General features: G+C 55.4%; 1 protein-coding gene across 4 annotated transcripts; it reads right to left on the minus strand.

Annotated features, from left to right (window-relative positions):
- Nucleotides 1-54: 54 nt before the first annotated feature.
- Nucleotides 55-22,691, minus strand: SLC12A4 (solute carrier family 12 member 4). Of its 4 annotated transcripts, none has more exons than XM_058528072.1 (24): nt 22,545-22,691; nt 16,954-17,048; nt 15,349-15,480; nt 11,720-11,866; nt 11,579-11,633; nt 9,782-9,912; nt 8,233-8,474; nt 7,875-8,089; nt 7,162-7,326; nt 6,984-7,082; nt 6,635-6,692; nt 5,841-6,015; nt 5,298-5,416; nt 3,672-3,770; nt 3,357-3,476; nt 3,084-3,188; nt 2,652-2,820; nt 2,155-2,350; nt 1,872-2,041; nt 1,653-1,784; nt 1,466-1,573; nt 1,058-1,245; nt 806-939; nt 55-627 (listed from the first exon to the last, which is right to left on the minus strand). In XM_058528072.1, the coding sequence occupies exons 1-24, from the start codon at nt 22,657-22,659 to the stop codon at nt 536-538; spliced, it is 3,261 nt and encodes a 1,086-aa protein (XP_058384055.1). In that variant the 5' UTR covers nt 22,660-22,691; the 3' UTR covers nt 55-535. The 4 variants fall into 4 exon arrangements, with proteins under 4 accessions (XP_058384055.1, XP_058384058.1, XP_058384056.1 ...); XM_058528075.1 differs by lacking the exon at nt 22,545-22,691 and adding an exon at nt 17,427-17,853; XM_058528073.1 differs by lacking the exon at nt 3,084-3,188.
- Nucleotides 22,692-24,547: the final 1,856 nt, after the last annotated feature.

Genomic DNA, 24,547 nt, shown 5'->3' on the forward strand with positions numbered 1-24,547 from the left:
CAGTTCCGCCTTCTTCACTTGGTGCCAGGAGAAATAGAGCCGGGGCAGCAGGAGGCCCAGAAGTGCACAATGTTTTATTGAAAAAAGTCAGGCCTCAGCTGGCTGGCTCCCTTTGGCTGGGCTTGGTGGGGGTCCCTGCCCACAGTAGCCTAAGCCAGGTCTTCCTGCAAGTGGGCTGGGCCAGACCCCTTCCCTTGTCACCCTTCCCCTCCTCTCTGATGGTAACATCTGAACAATAAATATGCAATAAATAGCACTCCTGCACCGGCTGCCTTCAAACCCCACATCAGCCCCCACCAGTCTTATCCAGCCAGGGCAGGCCTCCTGGAGTGCTGGATGGGAAAGTCCCCAAACCTCTTAGGGTCCTGCAGGACCTTGGATCCATCTCCATTGCCTGGCCCAGTCGCAGTCTCCAAGAAGACCTAGCAAAGTTGGGTCCAGGGCAGGGCCAGGCAAAGCAGGGCTGACGAGTGGGTGCCAGAAGGAGGCCTTTACCCTGGACACCTCCACTCTAGGCCACAAGGTTGTACTGGGCTCAGGAGTAGATGGTGATGACTTCACGGCCACCGCCACGCACCAACAGGACCCGCTCAAGGCCCTCGGTCAGCACCTCCAGGAACTCCATGTCTGTAGGGCATCAGGTCAAGGAGGCAGCACCAGGACCCAGGGGCACCCAGGGGAGTTTGGCCCATCAATCAGAGCTGGGGTAACCTGGCACCCCCCAGGGCACCCAGGGAGAGGAGCTCCTGGCCCAACCTCACATGCTGTCCACCTCCCCACTGCCTGCCTCTCCACAAAGGGATACAATTCTCATCACCCTCGCTGTTCTTAGGTGGGCCAGGCATGTTCAGTAGGACCAGGCGGGCGTCATGGGAGCGTGTGACAATGACTTCATTGAGCTTCACGGCGGTGTGCATGCGCCGCACATTGGATTGGTCCCTGCAGATAATGAAGCTGATCATGGGCCCCACCCCTGGCACCCACAGAGCTTGTCCGCCCCCATCTCACCTCCACCCCTAGACCCTGATGTGGCTGGGTCTGTTTTTGCTGCACTCACGGCTTAATATGCACCAGCTCCCGGAAGTTGTCAGGGGCGTGGCTGGGGTTCCAGGGCTCTGCTGCCATGTACTTATCTCGTGTCCATGTCATCTGGATCTTGTCAGCCCCAGCTGCAGACTCATCCTCCTCGTCCGAGTACAGGCTCTCTAGCCGAAGGGCTGAGTGCCGGTCCTTGACCAGCTGGGCCTGAGGATAATCAGAGGCCTCAGTGCCTTGGGAAAAGAGGGGGCCTGGCTGGCCCAACATGATCACCCCACCTCAGGGAAATGGCACTGACTTGGTTGGGGCTGGGGTGAGTCATTCTGACACCCCCCCTGATGGCGTCTCCAAAAGCCTGACCCTGCGGCCTGACCCTGCGGTCTGACCCTGCCACCTGCCCCTGCCCTGAACCAAGAAGGCCACTGACTTCTCGTTCCCGCTCAGTCTTGGTCAGCCGCATCTGCCGCAGCATCTGTGACCGCTGCTCCATCATCAGTGTGCGCTCGTAGGTATATGCAGAGATGTCACTGTTATGCTGGGGAGAGGGTGGGCCATGAGGACTGGGCTGTGTGGAGCAGGGCATCCACAGGGCCACATCAGGGCGGCTGGCTCACCATCTCCACCACCTCCACCTCTGCCTCAAGGCGTAGGTGGTATAGGAAGACGGCTAGATCTTTCTTCATCTGGATGCTGTTGTCGTCCATCTGGGCCACCGTGAAGATGCGCATCCGGCACTTCCTCCAAACCTGTGGCAATGGAGGTGGGTGGTTCAGTCGCACCCTACCTCTCCAAGGGACCAGCCCCTCCCACCCAGGCCCACCTGCCTGGCCTACCTTGTGCTGGCGCAGCAGGAAGGGCAAAAGCATGAGCATGCCACCGTCATGTACAATCCACCACACGTCGATGTGGCCTTCCAGGTAGCGCTCATGGTTGCTGGGGTAGAAGGCGATGTTCTTGGGCACGAGCAGGGCCAGATGGGCAGCCGTGGTGCAGCGCACGGTGTCTGGGGAGGAAGGGCACTCCTGACTGCCAGCCCGTGGCCCTCTGGCCTCTGTCCTCACATGACCCCGGACCCATGTGCCACGTGGCTAAGTCCAGGCCTTGACCCTCACACACCAATAAAGGTCTTCCAGGCACGTGGGTCCTCACTCTGTCGCCAGCCATAGGGCCAGCCCAGCACCACGGAGTTATGCCTCATGCCACCCAGGCCGCAAGACTGGATAAGGTGGGCCAGTCCCTCACGCACTTTGCTGGCTACTACCACCTGGCAGAAGCCCTTCACTTTCTCAATCTCCATCATGTTCTTGATTGTCTGTAGGGAGGGAACACACCAGGGTCAGAAGGCAAGGCCATCAGCGTCCCCTCTGCTGGGCTCCCTGCCAAGGCCCCTAGGGCACAGAACTACTTGAGAGTAGTGGGGGCAATGGGGACAAGCTGTCCACCCAGAGGCCATGTTTTCAAGATGGGACAGCCATCCCCCCTCCCTTGCTCCAGCTCTCAGGTGGCAGCAGTGCTACCCACCTGGCTGGCCAGGATTGGTCCCCTCCCCTACGTGCCAGCTGCAGCCCAGACACCTCTAGTCCGGCTCAGCTCCCTGCCCCTGCAGCAGGCACCTGCTCAGCTGCCTGGGCCTCGCCATAGCTCTCCAAGAAGCTGCCTTGGATGACAGAACCGACGATGGTCAGGCCCTTGCCAGCCTTAAGCTGGGAGGCAAAGGTGAGGAGCCGTGGGTACTTCACGTGAAGGTCCTCGTCTAGCTTCAGGAGCACCAGCAGCTGAGGCCTGCGGTGGCCGGATGGGGAGGCAGCCTGAGACCAGGGCCAAAGGTCTCCAGGGAGCCCCTCTTCTTCTCCCTTCTCTGCTCACAGGCCCCCGCAGGTTTGGGTAGCAGGGATCAAAGGCTCAACAAGCAGGAGGGTGCCCCTGGCAACCCCAGGGTGAGGAACATGGGCTGGGAAGGAGAAGCCAGCACCTCTTGACCCTCCCACTCTCACAGCGCCCCCTGAGAACCTGGAGTGGCCTTGCTAGTCTAGGTGTGAACTCACCGCCAGTTCTTCGTGTGTGGAGGCCCCTCCTCTAGCCGCAACAGTGCATAGCGGGCGGCGCTCAGGGATAGGCCTCGGATCCCGTCACCCCACTCCTTCTCAGCCCTGCAGAGGCCACCACAAGCTGGTGAGCCCCTGGTCCCACCCAGGGGATTCTGTCCATGTATATGTGAGATGGCACTCATGGTGGCTAGTGAAGGATGGCTCAGCTCCCCCCAACCCAACATAGAGATCACCGCACTTGCCCCGACCAGGCAGCAGCCCCTCACTCACCCTTGGTACTCAATGTACTTGTAGATCATGCCTGCGATGAGCATGGCGACCAGGGCATAGTACCAGGAGGAGACAAACATAAGGGCCAGGCAGAGGCTCATGCCCAGGAAGGACAGCGCCCTGGGCCAGAGAGTAGGGAAGGGCCAGAATCAGGGCAAGACCAGTAGGGCCCCAGGCAAAGCCCCCCAACCCCCAATCTCTCACCAATAGCAAGTGCTGCCCAGGCAACTCAAACCCCATCCAGAATGGGGCTCCTGGCTTCCCCAAAAGCTCTTGTGTCAGAGGACTTGGCTCAGGGGTCCAACTGGCACTCACCAGTGATAGTACTTGAACCGGGGCCGCCAGTTGGGGGTCCTCAGGAGAGTCTGCACAGCACAGGCCAGGTTCACAAACAGGTAACACATCAGAAAGAACCTGCAGCACAGGGAGTGGATGGTATAGAGCAGCCTACTTGGCAGCCAAGTACCTGATGTCCCTGCCCCTTTTCAGGCTGGGCCTGGACTAGCAACTGGGACATGTCATGGCCCTGCCCTGCATGGGCTCAGCCAGGTCTTCTCAGCCTCCCAGCACCTATTTCCACGGCCTGAGGCAGATGAGATTACTGCAGATGTGTCCTCAGAGCCAGGTCTTAGAGGATGGGCAAGTTTTTGCAGGGAGAAGAGGTGGGAAGGGGGCTGTAGGCAGGGGGAACAGAGAGTGTCGAGCTGTGGAAAAGGATAGTGCTGAGGAGTGCTCAGTGTCTGGAGATGGCTAGACAGTATTCAGGCCTCTGGCCTGAGTGGCAGTTGGATGAGGAACTGTCATGAATGTGGGGAGGAGGAGGTCGGGAGAAGATGACAAGGGCCATTTTGAATACACTGAATTAGAGACACTTGAGGGACACCATGGTTCGTGTGGGAGGCTGGGACGTGGGTGAGGCCTGCTGCGTGAGCCCTCCAGGGAAGACAGCTGAGGAGCAGAGGGCTGAGGCAAGGGGGCGCCAACCTCCACCCTCAGCTGGCAGGAGAGGAAGGGCAGATAAGAAGGCAGGAGGACTTACCAGAGAGGGCTTGCCAGGGGGCAGGGACTCTCATGAGAGGGCAGTGGTCAGTCCCATCAGGGCTGCCAGGAGGGCTGAGATATATCCTCTGGATTGGGCAGTGAGGGGTCACCACCCAAAACGACTGTGGCAAGAACAGTTTCAGGTATGCACTTATGTGTGGGTGAAGCTGGGCAGTAGTAGATGGAGGTGTGTTGTGGGGGACAAGAGAGCACTGACTCCAGCAGGCCTGGTTGTGACTGGAGTTGGGGGCTGCTTCAGGGGGAAGGAAGGCCTATCAGGCCTACAGGCTGAGTGGGGCAGTGAAGGCTAGTCCCATCATAACTGAACAAGCAAGAGGGATCATCGGCAATGGAGCAAGATGTGTGAGGAGAGATGCAGTGGACCCCCAACACTGGCAGAGGTGAACACAGCAACCACGAGAGCTCTGCCTCAGGGACCCCCAGAAATTGTCACGTGCTGACCACCTCCTGCAGGGCACTGGTAGCCTCAAATGCCCAGCTGATCCCAGAATTTTAAAAGCAAACAACTTGGAAAAGAGATGGATGGGCAGTGGTGGCTTCATCAAGGCACTAGGGATAGGATGCTTGCCCTGTCCAGGAGCGGAGGGCTGCTGGCTGCCTGCTCTGGGAGTCTCCCACAGAGAGGTGTGGGACCTGTTGAAGGTCCCACACCTTAAAGTTAAAACTTCTGTATAAGTACCAGGCTTGCTCCTGAATGCAGAGGTAGGCTGAGCTCTGCCAGGCAGACATCTCCCCATACAGCCTGACATGTCTCCCAGCTGTGCCCTCAACATCAGATAGGGTCACAGGGAGGTGCTGGGGCCCCCAGCTGAAGGGTGCCAGTGGTGCAAGGAGCCTTTCCCAAGACCATCCCCATCCCTGCCCTGGCCCCCAGCTCACATGGATAGAATGGGGGCCACCATGTCGAGGGAGGCGATGAGGATGCCCAGCTCGGCGATGAGTGCTGTCAGGAGAAGTGCCCATGTTGGTTCACCATTTGCCTTCCCGTGGCCAAATACCTGCATGCACCAGGGTCAGTGAGGTCAGCAAGGGAAGAAGCTGGTCCCATCACCCCGATTCCACACCTTGGGCCATAAGCCACAGCCTAGCCTCTATCACCCCCAGGTGTGTGGGGCTCAGGCCACACCTATGCCTATCCCGATAGGTACCACAAGTTTCCTTGCCCCTCACCTCTCCAGGCCTCTCTGCTTTGGATGAGCCATAGATAGGCCATGAAGATTCTGGGCCCAAGGAGCTCTGCCAACGGCAGGTCAGCGCCAGGGCCAGGGTAGCTCTCAGCAACTCCCCATGGATGGCTATGTGGCCCTGGGGTCACTAAGGGCCCCAACAGGATGTAAAGCATCCATATCCCCTACCTCTCTCCCTCAACCAATGTGAAGGGCCAGGAGCACCCAGGCTGTGGGGGAGCACAGAAGGACTTACCCGGAGGAAGGGGATGATGTTGTCCTTGGCAATGGCTTGCAACAGGCGTGGTGCCCCAGTGAGGCTCTGTAGGCCGGCACCACAAGTTGAGAAAAAGGAGCCGATAACGATGACCCACGGTGAAGGCCAGGCCAATGTGCCCACCACCAGATTTCTGCTGACGCCGTCACCGTACCTGCAGGGACTGGGCTCAGGCCATGCTCCATGCAAGGAGCCCCCCAACCTCTGGGTGGGGCCGCCCAGAGTGAGGGATGTCACAGGTCAGGAAGAGTGGCTATAGTGGCAAAGCTCTGACCCCTCAGTGGAAAAGGCCAATCCACCAGCCCCTATTTTTCCCTTTCAACCCAGTCCTGATCCTAATGCCACGATCCTCTCAGAAGCAAAAATCCTGGGGTTGGCCCGGTGGCACAAGTGGTTAAGTGTGCGCACTCCGCTGCGGCGGCCCAGGGTTCGCCAGTTTGTATCCTGGGCGTGCACCAACGCACCGCTTGGCAAGCCATGCTGTGGCGGCGTCCCATATAAAGTGGAGGAAGATGGGCATGGATGTTAGCCCAGGGCCAGTCTTCCTCAGCAAAAAAAACAGGAAGATGGGCAGATGTTAGCACAAGGCTGATCTTCCTCACAAAAAAAAAGAAACAAAAATCCTGGTGGGGCCTGACCCACCTGGTGGCACAGACTACCATTGGCAACTAGCAGCCTGAGGACATGTGTGGAACCACCTGTGCAAGGAGGATTGGTGTCAGGGCAGGCAAATGCTGAGCCCATTGCCACAGGGAGGGGCCCAGCTCACTCACTTGTCCCGGAGTACTACACCCTCGATGCAGGCGCCAAAGAGAACCACACTGCTGAAGTCTGCAGCTATGTCAAGGAAAGCTAGGCCTCCACTGCCACTGCTGCCCCCACTCATTCCCCACACAGGACCCACGTGCCTCTCGCCCTAGCCCTAGCCAGCAGACTCAGCTGGGACACCTACAGCTGAGGGTTTCGTGTTGTGCACACACCTCTCGAGTGTGTGCATGTGTGTGAGGTGAGATATATAAGCATGCATGCATGAGTGTGTCTGTGCATGCCAGCTAGTGACTTATACACAGGCAAGTGCCTTCTGTTCCCCTCCCCACCTGCCCCAGGCCTGGGAAAGGATACACACAAGGGAGGTTGTAATGATGGCCAGAATGGTCCCCACTGGAATCGACTTCTGGGCATCACGGAGGTCCCCAGAGCGGTTTGAGCCAGCCATAATGCCTCCGAAAACAGACAAGACTCCCTCAGGGGCTCCTCGGGAGTGGGGGCAGGGCTGGGTGGGCGGGCAAGAGGGGCTTACCTGTTACGGAGGGGAAGAAGATGCCCACCAGCACGGTGAAGGATGTGGCGATGTCAGCCACCACATACAGGGAGAGGCTCTCCTTCAGGCCAAGGGCATCTGTGGAGGGCAGCCTGTGCTTCTCCACGACCTCACCCTTCTCCAGGTAGGCGCTCCATAGGTTTTCTGCGGGGGCAGCAGCATCACCACTGCAGCCCCACCTACTTCCCAGGGGGAGTTTGGGGCAGCCTAGCCAGAGGCTGCAGATGTAAGAGGCTTTGGGGACTTCAGGGGATGGCTTCAGCTACAGGACTGCTCTAGCCACAGGGAAGAAGCTGCCTGACTAGAAGTCTGACAGCCAAAGGTGGCTGAACCACCATCAGCCAGAGCCCCGCCACTGCCTGCCTCCTAGACAGAGGCCCTTTATTTCTCCTGTGAGAACAATCCCAGGCAGCATCAGGGGCTGGTGGCTGGGGAGAGAGGGGCTGCCATAACTTTCTAGGGGCTGCTGCAGGCCTGGGACACTGGCCAAATACACTCCATTCACCCGAAACCTAGCTGCCAGGAGCCAGGCTGAGAGGACACTGCTGGGCCAGGAAGGCAGCCAGACCTGCCTACCATTCCTGAGCTGGCCATACAAGGGCAGCTCTGTGCTCCACTCTCCTTCCATGCTCATTCCCAGCCTCCTGCTCAGCCTGTGGGTCAGAGGCAGGAGGACGGGAGGGAGGACGCACCCTGGAGCACACCGGCAGCTGCACCAGGGATGCCAGGGATCTCGGTCACATTGTTGAGCAGGAAGTAGGGGTCACAGGAGTCAGTGGTGAGGTTGGGGCTGTGGCAGAAGAGGCTCCACAGCCGGGTGGCCACTGTCTCATTATCCACCACGGCCGTCTTGGCACAGACGTCAAACTGGTCCCGGGACAGGGTCCTGTTGCCCAGCATGCATACCCTGTAGGCAGAAGCATCAGCACCTGCTCAGCTGGAGTCCCCAACCTGTTGCCATCCTGCAGCCTCGGGGACTCAGAGCATCAAAGGCCATCTACTTGGGAGGGATGTTAGTGCAATGCCTGGATGTATCCCCAGGTTACTTACGGAAACACGGGAGGGTCCAAAATAGACTTGATGCCGCCAGCGTAGATGGAGAGGATGGAGATGATCACACAGGCCAGGAAGAGCGAGGCAAATTTGTTCACATACTTGACACCAACAAACACCACCAGGGTCATGAAGGTCAGAAAAATGGTCCCATACACCCGCATATTGTTCAAGGTGGCACTCGATGTGTCGTGAGCGCCTGTTGGGTAAAAAATGGCAGCCGGCGGGGCAATGTAGGTCTGAAACAAGAAGATCAATAAAGAAGTTTCAATCTTCCTATTTGAAGAGTGAATCTTGTCATTTTGGTTTTATTTTTAAAAGAGTATCCAGAAAAAGCCAGTCACAAAAGACCACATATTGTATGATTCAATTTACATGAAATGTCCAGAATAGGTAAATCAGATTTCATCAAATTAAGGACAGAAAGCAGATTAATAGTTGCCTAGGGCTGGGGGGAATGGAGAGTGACCACTAATGACTGTGTGGTTTCTTCTTGGGGAGATGAAAATGTTCTAAAATTGATTGTGGTGATGGTTGTACAACTCTGTGAATATAAAGTATACACTGTATACTTTAAATGAGTGGAGAATTGTATGGTATGTGAATTATATCTTAATAAAGCTGTTATTGAAAAAAAAAAAAAGACACAAGAGCCAACCAGAATAGCTAAATAGCCAAAGTAGAACAGTTTGAGCAACAAAATAAATAATGATATATTGAATTATGACCCAAAGAATAAAATAAATATCCAGAAGTCCATTCTAATATAAATACATGGTTGAATAAATAAATAAATGGGGAAAAGGACAAATTTTCCTTACAGAAGAAATCCAAACAAAAAATGTAGCAGTGTGGGAAATAGAAAAACAAAAAACCCCGAAGATCCAGGAGCGGGGTCCACACTACAGGCAGAGGACCTAGAGGTGGGAATAGCCAGGCAGTTCCTCTAAAAATCTCCTACTGTCTGGATCCCCAGGGGTGGGCACCTGTTATCCTGTACTCCCCACTGTCCCTCCACCTCTTCTCCCACCGCCTGGTGCAGTTCAGTGGGGAGTGAAAGCTGAGTCAGAGCACACATGGGGCTCACGGAAGAGGCACTGACCTCCAGACAGGGTCCTTTGGCTGCTCACCCTGATTCAGAGACAAGGAGAAGGTGGATGTAAAGGGCCCTGGCACAGAGCCCTGGGGGAGACAGACCTGGCCAGAGCCTACACAAGCCCAGGAGGCAGACTCTGCCTCACCACCAAGATCTGTCACTGAGCTAAAAGCAATAGTTCACAGACCACCTGTCATGGCTGAAATGGTGCCCGGGTGGATGGAACATCCAGGGCCAAGGTGAAGGCAGCCAGGACCCTTCCCTGCCTGGCCCAAACTGCTAGTTGAAGGGGAGAGTGGCTTGAGCAAAGATCTTTCTCCCTCGAGGAGGCCTCCCATATTATAACCCCGAGACCCTGGCCTGAGGTGAGGGGAGCATGAGCAGCCTGGGCCTTTGGGAAAGGGACTGTTTGGACAAGACCAGAGTCGGCCAGGGCTTAGCCTAACTCACCAGCAAGATCTCAATGGCCCCCAAGATGTACATGGCTGCTGCAAATGTTGTTCCCAGGTAGAAGCACAGGCCCACAGCACCTCCAAATTCTGGACCCAGTGAGCGGGAGATCATGAAATAGGAGCCCCCAGCTACAACAGAGAACGTGCACACAGGTCAAGGCTGGTTTTTCTTCAAGGGAGTCTCCATGACAACCCCTCACAACCACCCAGAGGGACAGGGACTTATTTTCCCATTTACAGATGAGTAGAAGGCTTGGGAGACTTCCTCAAGGCTGCATGGTTAGTAAGTGGCCAGGCTGGGGTTGGAGCCCATTCCCATCTGACTCCAACGCCCAGCACAGGGCCAGTGAAGTGACTACTTTGCTGGGGCAGCTCTAGGTCTGCAGCAGTGCCTAAGTGGCCCACTGTCCCCCAACTCCTTGCACTCAGGCCAGTCCCCACAGCCTCCTCTGGCTAGATGCATCCTATCTCAGCATGCCTCACCCCTCCTGAGGGCTGTGTTTGTTAGTCTGACCCCTCCAGACCAGGGCAGGGACTGTGTCTTGTCTGGTTTTTTGTCCTTAGGGCCCAGCACAGGGCCTGCCCCCAGGTGAGTGTCCATGGCTGACCCTCCTGCCCTGAGTCTGTGCTTCCATCAGAGTCTAACACCCTGGCAAGACTGACAGAGTCAACATTGGGCCCCAGGACCAGCAAGGGTGCAGGGGACAAGAATGATCCCATGTTGCTGGTTGAATCTGCTCCTGATAAAAGTTCTCTGGTGAAAAATCTGGAACGGGGATCAAGAAACTTTAAAAAGGTTAATCCCTTTCATGCTGTAACCCCACCTCTAGGACATTCTTCTAAGGGAACTGCCAGGGGTGTGAACAGAGATCCAGGTGCAAGGCTGTTCATGACCACTGTTTACGATAGCAAAAAAGGCAGAACCCAAGAGTAGGAGAATAATCACGTAAATCAGGTAATACACTATCAATCCTGTTTAAAAAAACAAATAAACTGTTTACAATACTTAGGAAACACACACACACAAATATACACGAATAGTTTGGGGAAAAAAAATATATCAATACTTGACAAGACTCTAAGACCATATTCCAAAAGGCTAATAGTTATAAACTCAGGATGGTAGGATTATGGGTACTTTCAATTTTCCTTTCTTATTTTTCTGCACTTTCAAACCCTCTTATGGTAAACACATATTACCTTTTTTTCCCCTATTACTTTTCTACTAATACTAATAAACCTGTTAATTAAAAAGAAACAAGGATCCAGACACAGGAGCCAACCTGAATAGCTAAATAGCCAAAGTGAAACAGTTCGAGCAACAAAATAAATAATGATAGTACTGGATTATGATCCAAAGAATAAAATAAATATCCAGGAGTCCATACTGACATAAATACGTAGTTGAATAAATAAATAAATAAGTGGGGTCTCTGAAAACCAAGCCCTATTCCATCATCTCTGCTGAAAACCTTCTGCATTGTTAAACTCGTAATCCACAGTGTGGTCCAGACTCCTTGGCTTGGGCCACCAGGCACGTCCCATCACCTTTTTGTCAGCCCCAGCCCCCCTTTTTAAAAATTCCTCTTATACTAAAACAAACAAAACACAAAACACAAAAGCAATCTCAAACTCTGTCAAATAAGGATGCTTCTAAGTGATGGCACTGTTATAGAGCCAGTGACTAGGACCCCACTAGAGAACTGCTTGGTGGGGATCAATGAGAGTTCCTGGGCATGTCAAGGTGGATTCTGGGCCCGTTCTCCCCATGAGGCCTGCAGTGGCGCTCACCCACCTGGAACCACGCCATTCGTGGCAATGGCGCTCATGGAGATGGCCGTCAGCAGGGTCTGTGGGAAGGAGGGCCTGGGTGAGCAGCTCAGCTGGGCAGGCTCTGTGGGGCAGACATGGCCCCTGCCCCAGCTAGGATACTCACACAGCAGCAGCAGATGAGCACAATGAGGAGGGCCTGCAGCACACCAGCTGTGCCCACCATCCAGGTCAGCCGCAGGAAGAGGATAACCCCGAAGATATTCTGCAGGCAGGGCAGGTACACCCCCATGAGGGTACCCATGCTGGGTGCCTACGGAGCAGGAGGAGACGGGGGAGGCACAAAGCATCAGAGGAGCCCAGATGCACCATGGAAGGCCAGCCCCTAGTCACTTAGCAGTCCCCCACCCCCAGGGTGTTCTGCCAGAGAACAGGGTGGAGAGGGAGCATCCCAAGTGGAGTCCTGGGGAGCACAGGGGGTAGGGTGACAGCTAGGATATCTATGTTGACTTTCATATATGAACACAGCGTGGGACTTGGAAGACATAAAACCTGATTCTTTTCAAAACCCCATGTGTGAGCTTTTGAGCCTCACCTCCCGCTCAAGGTACTGCCCCCTTCCCTTCGTTTTTTTCTGTTAAACTTCTGGAGAGAGAGGTCTGTCTTGGATCCCTACCTTCTCACCAAGCAGTCCCCATGTCACCCAAGCCAGAGTCCAAGAAGTTGTCCCTGGTCCTCCTTCTCTCCAACCCCCTACTCCTGTCCAGGTGGACACCGAGTCTTGCCCAGTCTGCCTCTCAAGCTGCCCTGAGACGAGGCTGCCTTGCCTCAGCCTTAGTCCCTTGAACCTGGGGCACCTGGATGGTGCCCTGCTGTGCCTGTCACCCTCTCCACCCTCTAGCCCACTCTGCTGCCAGAGCAGGTCTTTGAAAACCAAGTCCAATCTCATCACCCTTGCTGAAAAACCTCTGCATTGTCTATCCTGTAATCCACAGTGTTGGCCAGACTCCTTGGCTTGGGCCCTCAGGTGTGCCCCATCACCTTCTTTGTCAGCCCCAGCCTCTGATGACATCAGTCCCTCAGAGCCTCTGAACCAGCGCATGTGCTGGGCTGATCAGCCCTGTTTCACTGCCTGGCAAACTCCTCTTCGGTTAAACTTTCAGGAGGCTTAACTGTTGCCTCTTCCAGGAAGTTCCCTCAAGTTGCCTTAGGTGGAGTTGGTACCTCCTCTTACACCCCCTCAGCATCTGATATACCCTTCCATCACAGTGGTCCCTTCAGGTCATGGTAATTGTTCACTCAGATGGCTCATGACCATACTGGGGTAGAGACTTGGCTTGTTCACTGTTCTATCCCCAGCAAGCCTTGCAGGTACCCAAAAGTGCTCTGAGTCCAGTGAGTGTTGCCTTGGAAGGCGCTTGGGATAACTTGTTGGGAAAATCCTGCATAAAGAGTAGAGACTCAGGCTGAAGGGCAGATGAGGAAGGTCTAACAGGCATATGCAGGCAGGATTTCTCAACTATCTACGGGCAGAGTAGGGGCCATCCAGGAGTGCAGGGCAGAGGCTGAAGCACAGAGGCAGGGCTGACACCTTCTTGAAGAATTGAATCCCTATGAGTGCAGCCCAGGGTGGTGGGGCACTACCACTGGAGCCCCAGCAAAGCCTGCTGCCCTGGAGCTGGGGTGGGAGACAGAACTCTGTGGCCATAGGAACTCTTCTGAAGGGTCCAGGCCTGGGGCAAGATCTGTGTGCAGCCTAAAGGACCACAGAAGGGCTTGGAAGGGCCTGAGTAAGAACGAATGGTCCCTGTAACTGTCCTGCTGAGCATAGGTGACAGATACACCTCATCTGGGCTCTGTCTGAGCCCTTCTCAGAGGCCCTGGACCACTCACTGGATAGTGGCAGCTCCTAGGCCCACTCCTACTCTAAGCTGAGTCACTCTGAAAAACGGGCAGTGTGGGAAAGGGTAGGGCCGGAAATGCTTTCTGCATCCCGAAATAACCTCTGGCAGACTCAGAAGGTCACTAGGCCAGAGCTGGAGCGGCTGCCATGGAGAAGCTTGGGTCTTGGCATGGCGTGGTTGGAGGCCTGCCCTTCCTGCTTTAAGCTTTCCTTTTCTGAGGTCCCTGCTCAGATCCGTCGTGGGTGAGGACCACAGCTCAGTGTCCTCAGCTCCCTAGCTTTCTACTGACTCGCTGTGGACTTGACCAGGCTCCTCCTTCCTCCATGGAAAAGCCATTGGAGCTGGGACACTCAGCCATTCTCTCACATCCTTACCCTAGGGCCGGGTGAGCTGGGCAGGTAAGCTGAGACTGGACCCCAGCGTCCTCACTGGCTCTTCATATAGCCAAGAGACTATGGCCCTTCACCAACTCGGGCTTCCTTCCGACACTCTTGTTGAGATGTGCACTAGCCTTTCTTAGGGACCTTTTTACTCCCAGACACCAGCTCCCTGAGTCGGCCTGAGGGGACAGGAAGGATGCTCTTACCCAAGGATCCTACCACCCACCGCGGGCAACACTCTCAGAGGCTGAGACCCCCCTGCAGGGCTGAATAGGGATAGTCAAAGATAGTCAGGGTTCTCTGCTATCTGCAGTCCAGAAAATGCCAGCAAAATCACAACCAGCAGGATAGGGTGGGGGTCAAGACTGTGTGACCTCAAGATCTCACCTGCCCTCTCTGAAGTGTGGGCTGGTTTGCCACCTGGAGAGGCAAGGTGAGGGGTGCACACAGCCTGATCTACCCTCTCTCCTTGGCCCAGCCCAGCAAGGCCCAAATCGCACAAGCAGGTCTGAGGCTGGGGACCCAGCTTATCCCAACCAAGAGCTCCTTCTGTCTGTGCTGACCTCCAGCAAGAATACTACAGCCAGTGCTAGACCTAAGCTCCTTCCAAATCACAGCTGCTTCCCAAACCTCAGGGAGTCAGTAGGTGGAGAGGGAGGGCTCCTCGGCTCCAAACCAAAAATGTAGAAAAAAACCCTGCCTTAGGTTAAACTAAGTCCCATCACACAGGGGAGCTGAGCAAAGATGTGCAAAGTCATCTTGAAGAGAGAGGATGGCTGAAGGGCGAGAGGCCTGGAGAGCGACCAGGGATGGGACCAGGAAAGAGATAGGGAAGCGCCCCGCCACCACCACCACCAACCCCACGCCCCGACCCTCCCCCGGCACTCAAAGAACCCAAGGGCTGTTGGAGGGGGTTGCCAGTGGAGCCAACGGAGTGAGAGGCAGAGAGGTTTAGTCACTTGTTCTAGGTCATATAGCCCCAAGGGACAACCCAGTTCCTGGTTCCAACTGTAACATCCTTATCTACCTTGATGGGATGCCAGTGATCTGGCATTCTACATAGTCACATATCTCACAGTAAATCCACAAATCTGCCTCCCAGTGTTACACATTGATCTCGTCTAGCTAAATCATATTAGGCAAGTTAACACCCCTGACACTCAGTTTCCTTACCTGTAAAATGGGGATGATAATAGTACCTACCTCACAGCTTTGTTGTGAAGATGACATGTAAGAACTAGGCCCACTGCTTAGCATGGTGCCTCACACAGAGGGCTGAGTAAACGTGGCCATCACTACGTCGTTTCTGAGGGCCTCTCTGGCCTTCTACCCTCTCAAGCCCTCTGCCCCACGATGGGCTCCTCCTTAGCCCACTCCTTGAAGCCTCCTTGAGCCCAAGACACTCAATGCCCATCATTCAATGCTCACCACCATGTGAGAAAATTGCCAATTCTGTGGTGTTGAGTCTGTCTTCCCAGGAGTGGCCCCTCTGCTGCCCTTGACCAGCTTACCTTGGCTAGTCTTCGGCGGGTACCCTCCCCACTCTCAGCCTCCTCATGTTCCTTGGCACCCTGTGTGAGGTTGGTGTAGCTGACGAGCTTGCCCAGAAGAGATGATACCTTTGGGCGGATGTCCAGCTCTTCCTGTAAACAGAGCCACAGGGCAATCTGGCAATGGGCCCAGCTAGTGCCAGGCGACCTGTGTGTAGCCAGCAGCCTGGCCTCTGGCTCCTTGCCAAGCCCTGAGGCAGGCCTGGCCCTGATCCCAGCTTTTGCCTGGGGAAGCTCAAGCCAGCCAACTGGGCAGGTGTGGGCACCACACCCCAGCACATGGCACTCAGCGGCTGCTTCTCTCTGCCCCACCTTGGCTACAATCACTACTAGCCCATTTGTGAAAACTACCTGCCTCAGGGGAGAGGGCAGGGCAGTGCACACAGCTGGCAGACAAGCGAATGGCACACTTCATCCTGCCTATTTTGGCTGGCCACCTCCCAGCTATGAGTGGGCCTCTGGGACTCACATCTGCCCTCAACTCTCCCACAGAAAAGCCACCTAGTCACCTCAGGGAATGAAAGAAGTCAAAAGAGGAATATCTGAGACAAGTGGTCTCTCTTATCTGCCTAAACCCTGATCCTCCTAGGTGGTCTCCACCCCCACCACAGGCCCCGTGAATAACCCACCTCAATCCCCAAGGTGAGATCCTGGCCCCCTAGCCCATCCTCAGGTGGAGCCAGCTCAAGGCCTTTGCTGCAGAAACTTGCTGCTTTCTCATGCCAGGAGGCCTCCCAGGGCTCAGGCTCCCTAACCCCGACCTGAGTCTAGGCTTTTCCAGCTCTTGCCGCCTCCCCGGCACTCTGCCTCCACCTGCCTCTTGCCCACATTTAGTCTTCTCCTGTCTGTCAGCTCCCTTCTGACCCTACACACAAGAAGAAGCTGGTTTGGAGTGAGAAGTGAAGATGCAGGTTTTTTGGGGTATGTGAAGATTAAGGAGCCTATGAAACTTCCATGGGGCAGCTGAATGTGTGGGTCAGTTTAGGGGCCTAAACCATGCCTTAAATCCAGATCCAACTTCTGAACTTGAGTCTAAAAAAGATAAAATTCAAGTTCAGAGGCACAAAATTGGTAATGTTTCCAGAGAGGTGTCCACTGAGGCTGCAGATATGGAGAGAGGGGGTAGATCCAGAGAGAAGGACCAGGCCTCAGGGAACTAGAGGGGGACAGAGTTGAATGAGCCAACCAGGAAAGACAAGGAAGAGTTCACAGGAGAGAGGAATCATGGACTCGAGAAGTCCTAGGAGTGGAGGTAAGAAAGGAAATCCTGAAGGGTGGTCGTCTTGCTGAGGGGCTACATGGAAGTCAAAGGTGAATACCTCTGGAGGTGGTAGTGGGATGGAGTTGTGAGTGTCTCTGGGAAAGCAGTTTCAGTTCAAAGGGCCAAGGAAACCGCAGCCTGGCTGCCAAGGGAGTGAGACAGACAAGGGGAGACTGGAGGAGGAGCCGAGACATAAAGAGGCACAACCGTCCAGTATGCCTGCTTAGCTAAGACTTGGGTCCTGACAGGACCCTGCCCGCCCACCTGCCTGCCACCCCTGCAGCCTAGAATGGCTCTTCAGCTACCTCAAACAGAGCCAGGTTCCTGTCATAGTAGTCACTTCCTCTGGAAGCCTCCACTGGACAAAGGAAAGGACTGTTCTCTTTGTGGTTGCCATGTCCTGTATAGAGAGAGGGACAGAATCCCAGTCAGGGGCTGCCTCCTGAGCCTCCAGGCTGGACCCCTCCCCAGCAGGCCAGCCCACAAAACATCATCTCTGTGGTGCACTTTGGGGACCAGTGTTATCAGGGTGGGCCTCAGTTTCCCCATCATACCCTGCCAGCCTCCTTGAAGGGCCAGGATCAGCAGAGGGGCCAATGACCAAAACCCAGCATATCATTTCCTTTAGCACAAGGCACCAGTGTGAAGGCCCCAGGCACACTAGCTCACGCACGTGTTAACACCGACGGGCGGAGCCTAACGCGAGGGGCGTGGCCTGGTCCCGGCCCACCCTCAGAACACCCCCGACCCTCCCATTTTCCCGGCCCATCTGGAATACCCAGTGTCCCGGGCGTCAAAGGCTCGGTGTCCTCCGGGCCCTCCCGGGTGCTGCCCTCCAGATAGATGAAGCCACACAGGGCGCCTTGTGCCGTCATCGCCAGCAGGCCGCCTGCTAGCTACCCCACCATGCACCGCGCGGGGGCGTCCTGGAGGGCAGCCCGGGGCATGCTGGGAGGACAGGCAAGCAGGAGACTGTCCAGTGTGCGGAAGCGGGCGCAAGGAGCCGTCTAGGGTCGTCTACAAAAGCTAGGCCGGATACGTGTTGCTGGCAGGAGCCGCTTGTTGGCTTCCCTGTCCCCACATCCCGGCTGCTTGCCCCAGACTACGTGCATGGCCTACCACCCTCCAGGCTGGTTAAACAGTATTTTGGCTCCCAGGAAACCTTGCAGAAAGGAGCCAGATGCACTTTTTTGGAGCTTTTATTTTTTGAGGAAGATCAGCCCCGAGCTAACATCCATGCTAATCCTCCTCTTTTTGCTGAGGAAGACCAGCTCTGAGCTACCATCTATTGCCAATCCTCCTCCTTTTTTTTTCCCCAAAGCCCCAGCAGATAGTTGTATGTCATAGTTGCACATGCTTCTAGGTGCTGTATGTGGGACTTGGCCTCAGCATGGCCGGAGAAGCAGTGCGTCGGGGCGTGCCCAGGATCTGAACCTGGGCCGCCAGTAGCGCAGCGTGCGCACGTTAACCGCTAAGCCACGGGCTGGCCCCAGATGCACTTTTTTTTATAAGTCTGCCTCAACTCTCAAAGCTCAGCTGCTTTTTCTGGCCATCTAGCATTCATACTCTTTCCTGTTTTCCAAACTTTGTCCCTTGTGAGTCTTGGTGGGTGTCATTCCCAACTTTCCATCAAGCAGGCAGAAGACACCAAGTAGTACTCCTTTTCTAGTCGCTGTTTTTCTCCCCCTCCAGTCTGGCAGCTGTGGCAGTGGCTGGAGGCCTCACAGCAAACAAGAAGCTGACATCTTGGTTCAAAGAAGCCATGTTGGTGTTGGATGGCAATGATTGTGGCAGCAGTGCTGGGCCGGTGTCTGGTGGTGGAGGTGGCAACAGAAGTGTGTCATCACCTGACTCGTCTTGTGGGGTATTCCAGCCATGCACTGGCCATGTTTAGTTTTGTGAGAGCTACCTGCCAACCCTCTCTGGCTAAATAGCCCACAATTCATTTCTCTCGTTTGCAGCTAAGAATGCTGAATGATCCATCCTCCTCCATCTGAACAGCCTCTTGCGATTGGTATGAGACTTAACTTGCCTTCTCTGAGCCAACAATCACTCAGCAGGTGCTGCACTGTGGATTCTTTATTACTCAAGGAAACTGACAGGTAAAGCGTGCTGATGACAATTTCTGGGACAAAGTCAGCTCTTCCTTCCCACAGCATACGAAAGTGGTACACTGCCTCATCTAGGAACCTGCACTAGCTAAGTGAGCCAAGCAGCTCAGTTCCACAAGCTACACGACTGTGTGTAGGTCAGTGCCAACAGTACAGTGGACAAAGGCAGCAGGTCAAGCCAGCCCACTGAGCCATGTTAAAGCCTTGTGGGGTCATGTAGCTCCTCAGATACCCTATGACATTTGCTGTGCCCTTGATGCCCTTGTTTAGGAGCAGGATAAAGAGCAACAAAAATCTGAAAACTGCCCATTACATTGATGGCCCTTCAGTAAGAACCCTCTGAAAAGTACTCTTGGATTTTTGTGACAAAAAAGTGTCTCCCATGAATAAGTCAGATGCTTCAATTTGTCAGAAAATGACAGATATAGAGCTCGTCTTATTTCCCTTTCTGCCTTGGCTGCCAGGAATCTTCAAGCTCACTTCGCAGTCATCTGCTGCCTCATCTCAGAATCCTTGCCCCCTTCCTCTACATGGTTCTTTCTTTGTGTGTGAGGAAGATTAGCACTGAGCTAACATCCATTGCCAATCCTCCTCTTTTTCCTGAGAAAGACTGGCCCTGAGTTAACATCCGTGCTATCTCCCTCTATTTTATATGTGGGACGCCTGCCACAGCATGGCTTGATAAGCGGTGCGTAGGTCCGCACCCAGGATCTGAACCTGCAAACCCTGGGCCGCAGAAGTAGAGTGTGTGAATTTAACCACTACGCCACTGGGCCGGCCTCCTCTGCGTGGTTCTAATCTTTCTGACAGTAACAGTCCTTTGGGGAGGCATTTTTGTTGCATATCTCTTCTGATCCTTTTGTGGAAGTAGGTTGGAAATAAATTATCTCAAACTCATGCACTGCAGCCTGCCCCGCCACTGTTGCCTTGTCTCTCTGAGGAGACCACTAGTAGACAAAATATAGAGCTGAGCACACAGCAATTCCCCAAAGAATTCCTCCAAGACCCAGCTTATCCCTTGTCTTTTCAGCCGTGACTCCAGGGCGGCTCAGAGCCCTTCCAAGGGTTGCTCTAGTCCTCACAACAGCATTCCAGTAGATATCACTTACCCCTTTTTAGTAACAAGGAAAGTAAGGTTCAGAGAGATTCAGAGGCAAGGTCACCTCGTAAGAAGGCCCAAACCTGGGTCCTAGGATCCATGAGAGCCAGGTGGGAGCTGAGCTGCAGGTTCCCTACTCCTGCTCTGGGCCCCAGTCCATCCCAGGGTGCACCCCAGGGTGCAGTACAAGCCTTTAACTAGAGAAGAGTGTCTGGGGTTTGCAATTTGGCCAGGGTGTGCATACCCAAGGCTCTTGGTGCTCAGGTGGCCAGCAGCCTGGCTTGGATTCCTGACCCTCCCTCTGTGTGAAACAGGGCAACTTGCTTACCCTCTCTGTGTTGCTTTGGTTTCCTCTTTTATGAAGTCGAGGTAGTAATACCCACTCTTCCAGCTGCCCAGATACATCAGAAAAGGGACAATCTGGTACCAGACACCCAGCAGGTACTCTTTGGAGTTCCCCAAAGCCTCTTTTAAGGACAGCTCCCATGGGATTGTGGGAATGTGGGGGATCTAAGCAGTTCCTGGATGTCTGTACTGCCCTTAGCTATTCCAAAATTCCAGGGCAGGTCTAGGCATGTCTGCCAGGCCAAAGCTGCTCATATACCACCTGAGATACCCAGTGAACTGGAGCATGGCCTGGGCCTGGGGCCTGCCTTGAGGTACAAATATATGTGTTCCTCCCAGCAGCTGTGAATGCACCAGCTGCAGGTGGGTATCCAGGTGACACTCCTGATCCCTGTGCTCACAGGCATCTGCCTGGGGTACCGCTCTAGAACCTCCCCACCCACCCCCTGTACACAGGCCACAGTGGAGTGAATGAGCAGGCCCATCTATGCCCCTTGGAGCAGAGGTGTGGGCCTTCAGAGATTCAGGTACCAGGCTGGGGGTGCCCCACAAGGTGGACCTGAGGCTCACTCTCTTTGTGCTCCCTGACCCTTTGCAGTCCCCATCAAGAAGGATCATAACCACTCACCAAGGCACAGAGTGTCCCCTATACCGCAGATGCAGCCAAGGTCTGGCTGAAAAGAAGTGAGAGGAGGAGGCGGGGGGATAGTGGGAGGAGCTGGCCCAGAATGGAGGGGCCTGGCAAGACTCAGCCAATGTGGCTCCAGGTCCCTCCAGTCACCCTGTGAGAGGCCAAGGCAGGGCCAGGGGCTAGGCTTAGCTCTGCCTGCCCACTGGTCCAGGCTGATCCTAGGGATGCAGTCCAGCCCAGCATCTGGGAAGAGAGTCTCCCAGGGCTAACACATGAGCAGGGATGCTGGCTCCTGCTCTAACCACTGGAACAAGGCTAGGGGCAGGTGAGGGCACAGGGATGGAGATTAGGGTATGTGCACGCATGCACATGGCTGTCAAGTCTGTAAAACCTCCACAATATCCAGCAGTCCATGCCACTGTCCTGTGCCATCTGCCCACAGTCAGGTGACACACATATAGCCATCACCCATATCAGGCATGGATCACCTCAGTCATGTCACCATTACAGACAGATCAGAGTCAAGTCAAGATCACATCACCTGTCACATGCCACCAACATACATGTTCCCTGCATATCTCCATCCTGGTCAGTCACAGACACAGGCATTTGTCATCAGACATATCACTATCCTCATCGACAACCCTGCAGGAAACAGTGGCCATGAGAATGTTCTACCCTGACCCCACCTTCACCCTGTGATACCCACAGCTACACACTTGCACAAGCACAATTACACATGCATATGCCACTACACATACAGACACATGTTCTCAGCAGTGTTCACACTCCAAGAGTGGGCACTGGCAAGGACAGTCCCTGGGGGTCCCCTGGGGCAGGAGATGGAGAAAGGGGCATGGGGAGAGGTAGCCACCTGGGAGAAGGCAGGATAGGCTTACCTTCAGGCCCAGCCCTAACACCTAGATTGAGTTAGGGCGCTGGAGTCTCACACCCTGGGTTTGAATCCCCTGGGGCAAGTTACATAACTGCTCCATGCCTCAGTTCACTCCTTCCTAAGAGTGAGAGTAAGAGGACCTATCCCATGGGGGAAATTGGGAGGATTAAACGAGTTAGTCCATGTAAAGCGCCCCGACAAGCCTGATTCCGTGTGAGTGCTCCACAGATGCCCGCTCTACCTACAGGTCTAAGCTGGGATCAACACGAGGGCACTCACAGGAGTTACCCATAGACTCCCTCAGGCAGGCACACCCTTCTCTCCTGCCGGCAGGAGTGCAGGGAGGCACATGGGTGGGGGAGGGGAAGGGAGAGAGGGTAGTCTCCGGGGCAGAGACGCTGAAGCGCAAATGGGTAGGCGAGGCGAGAAGGGGCTGGGAGCAGCTTACAGAAGGTGAAGGAGCTGGGGTCCGTGCTGCAGCTGTGCTCCCAGTCCGTAAGGGCTAGAGATGGGGGCTCGGCGCTGTTCACGCACCGGGCAGCCCCGCGGGCCTGGCCTCCTTCGTCGGCCACGTCTGCAGCCCCCGCCCGCGGCCCGCAAGGGAGGAGCTGGGGCGGGGAGAGCGGCCAGACTGTGGGCGCCTGGGGCCCAGGAAAATCCTGTCTGAGCGTCCGGAGCGAGGGAGTGGTGGCAGACTAAGAAAAGTTGGACCCGCATCGACGTGTGCGCGCACGGTCCGGGTGTCTGCGTGAGCGCGGGCCCCGCGTGGCCATCTCCCCTGCCCCCTCCAAAGCCCCCTCCGGGCGCGCCCTCACCGTCCGAGTCCTCTCGTTCGGCGCGCTCCCCGTAGTCCACCCAACTGAGACCCTCGAGGTTGTCATAGTCGCCGCGCCGCGGCCCGTCCACCGGCACCACGGTGAAGTGAGGCATCGCGCGCGCTCGGCCCGCCGCCGCGGCCGTCTGCCCGGCTGTCCCTGCCGCCCCGGGTCGGCGCGCCCCGCCCGCTCACATTCCTCCCCGCTGCGCTCACTTCCTCCGCCCGCCCCCCGGGCCGCCCCTCGGGGGCGGGGAGCAGGAGGGGCTCGGGCCGGCTCCTCCCCGAGGGGGCCCAGGCGGAGTGAAGCCCCCTGGACCGGAGTACTGCTAGCGGCTCCACGCCCTGGGGAGGGCTAGATTCCTGTGTGACTTTGGGTGAAGGGCCGCCCTCTCTGAGCCTCAGCGGCGGTACTTGTAAAGTGGGGAAGTACGCTTCTATCTCTTGGGGCTGTCTGAGGGTTCCGTGAGAAGGGGCGCGGGGTGCACTGGCTCTGCGCTCTGTGCCTAGTAAGCGCGTAGCGACATTTCTGTTACTCAGGGACGGGGAAAGGTAGGCAGGACCGGCCCAGGATCGCAGAGGCCATCCCAGTCCTGCCCAGGGCTTCTCGCCTTTCCTGGGTATCCTCTCCCCATTTCCATCTTCTCTGTCTCCCACCTTTCCACCGCGTCTCTGGAAACTGAACCCCCGCGAAGGTCCCGTCCCTTCCCCACGCCCCGTCGCTGCAGTCTTTCCCTGTTGGAAGCGGCTAGAGATTGCCGGCCCTTCCCCAGAGGCTGCTGCCTCTTCGGTGGGAAGGACACCCATGCCCCTCTCCATCCCCCTCTCCACGCCCGTCTGGTGACCCCGTTTGCCCCTTTGGGACACTACACTGGATTCTTTAGCCAAGTTCTTTCGCCTTAATTTTCTCTTTTACTGTCTCACCTCCTGGGGGTTCCTTTATCCAATCGCTTACTTATTTGCTCTTAACTTTTCTTTCACTTTCTACTCCACTGCTTCAGATAACTTATCCGGTTGGCCTTACTTGAACATCTTTATTTTTCTAGGCCGTCCTTTCAGCTATTTGTTTCCCTATCAGAAGACCCAGAGCCCATCTTACTTGTCTATCTCCATTTTTCTCCCTTTTATGGTTCAGAGGGTTTTAGAACATCAGCATCAGTGGTATCTTCTCCACTGACCTCAGACTCTGCACCCTCTGACTACGCCTTCTCCCAGCCTCCAGCTCCGGGGCAGAATCAGGAATCAGAGTCGCTGGGCCTTGCAGGATGACCTCCCAGCTGACCACCATTCTGGCCCCTGCTTCACAGTCAATCTGGCCGGGGCCTGTCAACTTGACCTCTCCGTTCTTCACGCCACCTTCAGCTACCCACAGTAGCAGCCTCCTAAAATGCTAGAGACCTGCTGTCTCCCCCTGTTCATGGTAGTGCCACCTCTTCTGAAGAGAAAGCCCAAGCTCTGCTCTTGGCCCACAAGGCCCTGCTCATCTGGCCCCTCCAACCTCTCCAGCTGCATCTCTCCCCATGCTCCTCCCCAGCCTCAGTCCTTCTGGCTTCTTTCACTTCCTCAAACTCTGGGAGTTTCTGCACATGACCTGCTGTTCACTCTGACAGAATGCCTTTCTACCCTCTGCCCCAACCCTCACTTACCAAATTCCTCCGTGTGGAGGTGGCTCACCCTGGAACACCACCTCCTCTCCAGAAGACTTCTCTGACACACACCCTGCCACCCTACCTCACCCTACCCTGGATTGGGTTCCCCTGGAGCACTTTCCCTTCATAGTACCCATTGCAGAGAGAAATGTGCTGGTAGGGATCTTTGATTAATGTTTTCCATGCCACTAGACTGTGGACTTCACACAGGCAGGACCCTTTTGGTCTTGTCACATGGTATCAGTCCCTGGCCCCAACACTTTTTTTTTTTTTTCGGTGAGGAAGATTAGCCCCGAGCTAACATCTGTTGCTAATCCTCCTCTTTTTTTTGCTGAGGAAGACTGGCCCTGGGGTA

This window comes from Diceros bicornis, chromosome 32 (genome assembly GCF_020826845.1).
Source record: "Diceros bicornis minor isolate mBicDic1 chromosome 32, mDicBic1.mat.cur, whole genome shotgun sequence".
NCBI lineage: Eukaryota > Metazoa > Chordata > Mammalia > Perissodactyla > Rhinocerotidae > Diceros > Diceros bicornis.

What these genes read in the sequence shown, in the direction of transcription:
- SLC12A4 (XM_058528072.1), bottom strand. Translation starts at nt 22,659, where the DNA reads ATGCCTCACTTCACCGTGGTGCCGGTGGACGGGCCGCGGCGCGGCGAC. An exon ending in GTGGCCCCCATTCTATCCAT is followed by an intron (nt 3,771 to 5,297) that starts GTGAGCTGGGGG and finishes CCTGTGCTGCAG; the next exon opens with GTTCTTTCTGATGTGTTACC. An exon ending in TCCTGCTGCGCCAGCACAAG is followed by an intron (nt 1,785 to 1,871) that starts GTAGGCCAGGCA and finishes CCATTGCCACAG; the next exon opens with GTTTGGAGGAAGTGCCGGAT.